This window comes from Ananas comosus, linkage group 15, assembly GCF_001540865.1.
Source record: "Ananas comosus cultivar F153 linkage group 15, ASM154086v1, whole genome shotgun sequence".
Taxonomy (NCBI): Eukaryota; Viridiplantae; Streptophyta; class Magnoliopsida; order Poales; family Bromeliaceae; genus Ananas; species Ananas comosus.
Window position 1 is genome coordinate 9523206 of NC_033635.1, and position 6011 is coordinate 9529216.

A 6011-nucleotide genomic window follows, 5' to 3' on the forward strand; every position below is an offset into this window, starting at 1 on the left:
AAACCCAAACCGGACCAAAAATTCGAAACCCGAACCCGAATCCGAATCTGAAAATTTGAACCCGAAACACTTATTTCTTTTTTCAATATTTTAAAACATATTATATTAAATCTAAATTTTTAAAATACAAATTCAAATATAACATCAAATTTATATATATATATATATATATATATATATATATATATATATATATATATATATATATATATATATATATATATATANTCCATATAGTAAACCTTAGCTAGTGATATCCGATGACCAAAAAATTAAAAATAACATATTTGCAGGGGCATTCTATCTCAATATGTATATCATATATATATATATATATATATCTGGTTATTTTGGTATACAGCTCCGTAGTTTATAGGTAAAAGTATATGGAGCCTCCTTGAACTATTCCCTAAACCTTCCTTTTTTGAATTAAGAAATGCTAAAAAAAATATGGATTTTATCAAATGTTTTGATAGTTTTATTACTTTGTGGCAAATAAAGTTAGATTAATTTATTGGTTGTATCTGATTGAGCCATTAAATTCAAATAAAATTGTAACTTAAATAGTTAGAATACTCAAATAAAAAATTAGTTGTTAAAAGGGCCAATTAATTACAAAATCGCCTATGATATATATATATATATAGTGTGAGGCTACTATGCTATCGGAAGCACGGAGCCTTCCGTGCTTTCAGCTCGTTTTCGATGTTGTGACTTTCAAATCGTCGATCGGCTCCGTTAAATTTGATCTAGAGTATTTGAAGTACCTAGAAAATAAATTTTACGATTTTTTGATATCATTTGCCTAGTGATCGAAGGGGCTCAAAATCAATAATTTTAATGGTCACAGTGAGCTGTTTGCAAGTTTAACGGTGTAGAAATATCCAAATCACGTGAAATTTTGATAGAAAATTCTTTATGCTATATAAAACAAGATCAATATATTTGATCTAAAATTTTAACGTCATATTATCACGTTTTGTAAGATTTTTATTTTCAGCCGTTGATTTTGAGCCCCTTCGTTCACTAGGCAAATAATATCAAAAAATTGCATAATTTATTTTCTAAATACTTCAAATACTCTAGATCAAGTTTAACAGAGCCGATCGACGATTCAAAAACCGCAACATCGAAAACGAGCTGGAAGCACGGAGGGCTCCGTGCTTCCGATAGCATAGTAGCCTCACTCTATATATATATATATATATTCCCCCACCCCCCAACCCCTCCTAAAACCCTCATTTAATACACAACCCCCCTCAGCTAGCATGATCACCTCGCACGAAGGTCCCTCCACCAGGTTTCGTGTGATCAAAAGCACAAAATAATGAGCATCTCGTCGAAAACTCTCTCGATCATGAAACTCTCTCGCCATTTCATCTCAATGCCATAATGCACAGGAAAATTCAAATTCTGCAAAATTTGGAACGAAAGGTTCTCTCTGAGTCTACTTTCATGCATATAAATCTCTCCACTCGCCAAAACTACAGAATTTCTCATATAAAATGACGACCCCTTCGTGAAGTGCTCCAAATAGCACTTTGCAAAAACTGCAATTTAGTCCTCCAACCAAAGAGTTTCATATTGAAAAATTATAACTGCATGTAAAAAGCCCAGTGGCACCCTCCTATGGATTTTCACGTAAAACGGAGCAACGAAGGATTCTAAGAAGCAAAAGCATATCAATTTGCGATAAAAACTGATTTTCTCAAAAATCGTGCATCAAACATAAATCGGATGGTGCCATCACCTCCAAAATAGTCGAACCATCGAAAATGATCTATTGGATCGTCCAAAACGGAGTCCAATTCATATACGAAGCCATCCTCGATGTGACACCTCAAAAGAAAATATAGATTACTACTCACTTTTAGTGAAAAGTAATAATCATGTAAAATTTTTATTTTAAATTATTTTTCGCTGAAATTTGACGAATAAATTTAAAATTAAAATACACACGATAATATTTTAAAAAAATATTAAATTTATATAGGAAAAAAAATCTCAGCCCTCGCACAAAATTTTGATTTTACTATCACACCTTTCAATTTATTTAATTTGAGTCAATTAATGGCATTATGACTTTAAAATTTAAGCTAACTAGTTACTTTAATGAATTTATAGTTGCAAAAATTGTATTAAGTATACTAAAGGCATGTTTAGATCACGATTGGATAGAAATAAAAAATGAAATTAAATTATTTTGGAATGAAAATGGAATGGCGAATCATCCAAAAGTGTTTAGTTCATTGAGTAGAATGGGAATCGGAATTCAATTCCTATAAAACAGACGGCAACTATCGGAATCAATGAATTTTATTTCAATTCTATTGTCTAAAATAGATGAACCAAACATGCCCTAACTGAACTTGTAAAGATAAACGCTGCATTCAAATTTTAAAGTCAAAGTGTCGTTGACTGAATCAAATAAAATATATTGAAAGATTGGATAGTAAAATTAAGATTTTAGAAGTTAGATAGCCAACTCAACATGATTTATAGTTCATATATATAAGTTACGTATATTTTTACCTAAAATATTATCTTGCTATCAAAAATTGTAATGCCGAGAGATCCACCGTCTACTCATATGCAAAAAATTTTATCTTTCTACGGAAAATGACTTTGTCAATCCAAACACCTCCTAGCGGATATTTGTAAGAAGACCCTTTATCTACTCAATTTTTGCTGTTTAATCTAATAAATTTTTATTAATTTTCATCTTTATAATTGAATTTTAAATAGTTACGTTATTGAATATTTTAAAACTTAATTTTTATTCACTACAACAGAATTAGATTATAGGGACACATGTTTGGGACACTTTTGAGTAAGTATCTCATTTATGCTAAAACTTAAAAACACATCTACTAATGCCTAAATATAAAGCCCAATCCAACCAAAAATAAAAGATTACTCTACTCAACCCACGACACTCAGTCCATTTGGCCCGATTACAAACAGAAAAGAAAAAAAAAAGAAAAATTAATTACCATCTTTTCTTCTTTCTTCACTCAATCTACTGAAATTCTAGACGAAAAGCCTTTACTGTCGTCCTCCTCCGCCACCGTAGCCAACGAGATAGAGTTTCGGCGGTTGCTAAATGCTTAAATAAGTGTTGGTAAATTAGCAGCACTCTTTTAGATTATAGCGACACTCTTTAACTGTCACTATATACCTAGCGACCCCACATATAGCAATACTTTTTAAAAGTGTCGGTAATTTTAGCTAGCGGCACTTTTTTAACATGTACCTACATTTAAAAGTGTCGCTATAAACCGTTTTTGTTGTAATGATTTAAATTTAAATTATATAAGTCACCCATATTTTTATTTATACAATTTTTTTATGATAATCACGTGGAACATGTCAGCAAAGGACTAATTCGATAATAATTGTTTGAGTGGGTAGCAATCAAATTTATTTATAAAGATTTTTTCTGCAAAATTAAAAAAAGAAAAAAAAGAAAAAGAAATGTAACACTATGGTAATCTATTTTATAATATTTTCTTTCTTTCTTTTTTAGCACAAACTAATGAATTTATGTATACAAATTCAGATAATACAATGTTTGAAGTTTAGTTGCTTATTTCAAAACCTTGTATAATTAATTAGACAAAAAAAATCAAAATTTTTATTGTACGTGCATCAACTTACAAAATACACTATTGTTAATTTAGCCAAAATTTATAATTTTTTACTCTCAGAAAAAGAAAAAGAATAATGAAGAGAAATTGGCGCCTTGTTTTATTCTTAATCAATATCATAAACCAATTCATACACGCGCATGCAACATTATGTTAATTCCAAACGTACGCCAACATAAAAATAAAACTCCCACAATTTGATCACATAATTTAATTCAACCATATAACATTGATTGATATACTTATTTTCACATATATTGATTCTTTAATTCCTCTCCTGCGTTACGCTGCATGAACTGCAATCTTCATACCTCCATCACAGTGGCCAGGGATGCTGCAGATGAAGTAGCTGTCACCCTGATTCAACGTAATCTGGTCGTCGCCGGAATCGTAGACCTTCGAGCCCGACGGCGCTTTGCAGCTTTTGTACCCGTTGGCGTCGACGACGACCACGTTGTGTAGCCCTTTCGTATATTTGAAAACTGAAATATTTAATAAGAACAAATATATAGAACGATCGAGGATGATCAGAATTATGAAATTTGGTTTTCTAAATTCTTTAAATATTATTTACCGATATAAATTGTCGATTTCAAAGCATTACCGTCTTAAATATCATATATAAATGTTGAAGTGAGAATTTCATTAAATTTGATAGATCGATTAGTCATATATGATTTATAAATTTTTTAAAATAATGTTTGGTAAAAAGAAAATAATTTGAGCTGCCAAAAATACCTTGAATTAAGGAATTCAAGAACTAAAATGATATTAATATATAAAGAAGAAAAAATTAAGTAGCCATTTAAATAAGGACTATTTTTTTTTTCCCTAAAAAGGGATGCTAATATTACACAATTAAGAGGTAATGAAATTAAAAATAAAATTTAATTTTGACGGATATCTCTTCTCTTTCTCTTCTCTAATATTTTGCATCAAAATGTCTTATTTGAAAGATTACAGATCAAATAAAGATTAAAAAGTAGCCAGTTACATAATGATAATGTAGCAAAAGAGAGAGAAAAAAAAAAAGACTAAACTACAAAAACCTTTACGTAAATACCTAATTTTTCACTTTTCATCCATAACTTTCAAAAACTTATATTTTGCCCCTTAAAATTTTAAAAATATTTTTAAGAGGGTACGAAATTAATGGATAGACAAAATGACAAAATTACTTCTTCTATAAGAAAAAAAATAATTTTTAATATATTTCTGTCATTTGGAAGGTATTTTCAGTATAAAATTATAAAAAAAAAGAAGAAAAAGTGATAGAACTCTGACAGAATGAGACTAGATGCAATAACTTGAAACATTGATGGGGTAAATTATTATAGATTTTTTAAAGTTACAAAGAGAAAGTTAAAGCGGGTATTTATAAAAGAGTTTATTGTAATTTAGCGAAAAAAAAATAAAAAAGAAAAGGTACTACTCACCAAGAACATCTCCAGCATTGAAACTCTTACCATTGGGCCAATTACTAACACCAAATGTCCAACCACCCCCATCACCAACATTGTAAGAGGTTGATTCAACCACATTGATGTGATTAAGGAGACAAATACAAAGCATTAATCCAAACCCAAGAGACCATGTTTGAGTTACACTGCCCCTTCCCTGACCCATTATTACTATTATTTTTGTAAATCTTAAACAATACCACTAGAAACAATAATAAAAAGAAAAAAAAGATCAAAATGTTGTAAACTATATGAAAAATACTTGGTCCAATGGCCATTTTATAGGGCATTTGGGCGCATGCATGTGATCACAACATTGATTTACCAAGAAATTTGCTGGATTTGTTTTCCTAATTTAGTGAGAATTTTCGGACTCTGAAATATACATTCACAGCATATAATCTTTGTAATAAATGCGGTAAATTTTCAATTAGGTTTTTAGATTTGTTTATTGATGCAGACCAATTATATATAAGGCAATTATGGTAAAAATTAAAAAGATCTTGCAATTGACTTTTGAAAAGAAAGTTAATGAGGAAAATAAATTTTATGGTTTTTCGATATCAATTGCGTAGTGATCGAAGGGACTCAGAATCAACAATTTTAATGACTGTGGTGAGCCGTTTGTAAGTTTAAAGGCGTAGAAATATTCAAATCATGTGAAATTTTGATAGAAAATACTTTATACTATATAAAACAAGATCAATATTTTTGATCTAAAATTTAATGTCATATTATCACGTTTTGTAAGATTTTTATTTTCAGCCGTTGATTTTGAGCCCCTTTGATCACTAGGCAAATGATATCGAAAAATTGCAAAATTTATTTTCTACATACTTCAAATACTCTAGATCAAGTTTAATGGAACCGATCGACGATTCGAAAGTTGCAACATCAAAAACGA

The 6011-nt window shown here is 29.7% G+C and overlaps 1 protein-coding gene across 1 annotated transcript; it reads right to left on the minus strand.

The window, feature by feature from the left end:
- On the minus strand, window positions 3930-5273 carry LOC109721073 (chemocyanin-like). The gene is made up of 2 exons (XM_020248492.1): window positions 5084-5273; window positions 3930-4129 (listed from the first exon to the last, which is right to left on the minus strand). The coding sequence occupies exons 1-2, from the start codon at window positions 5271-5273 to the stop codon at window positions 3930-3932; spliced, it is 390 nt and encodes a 129-aa protein (XP_020104081.1).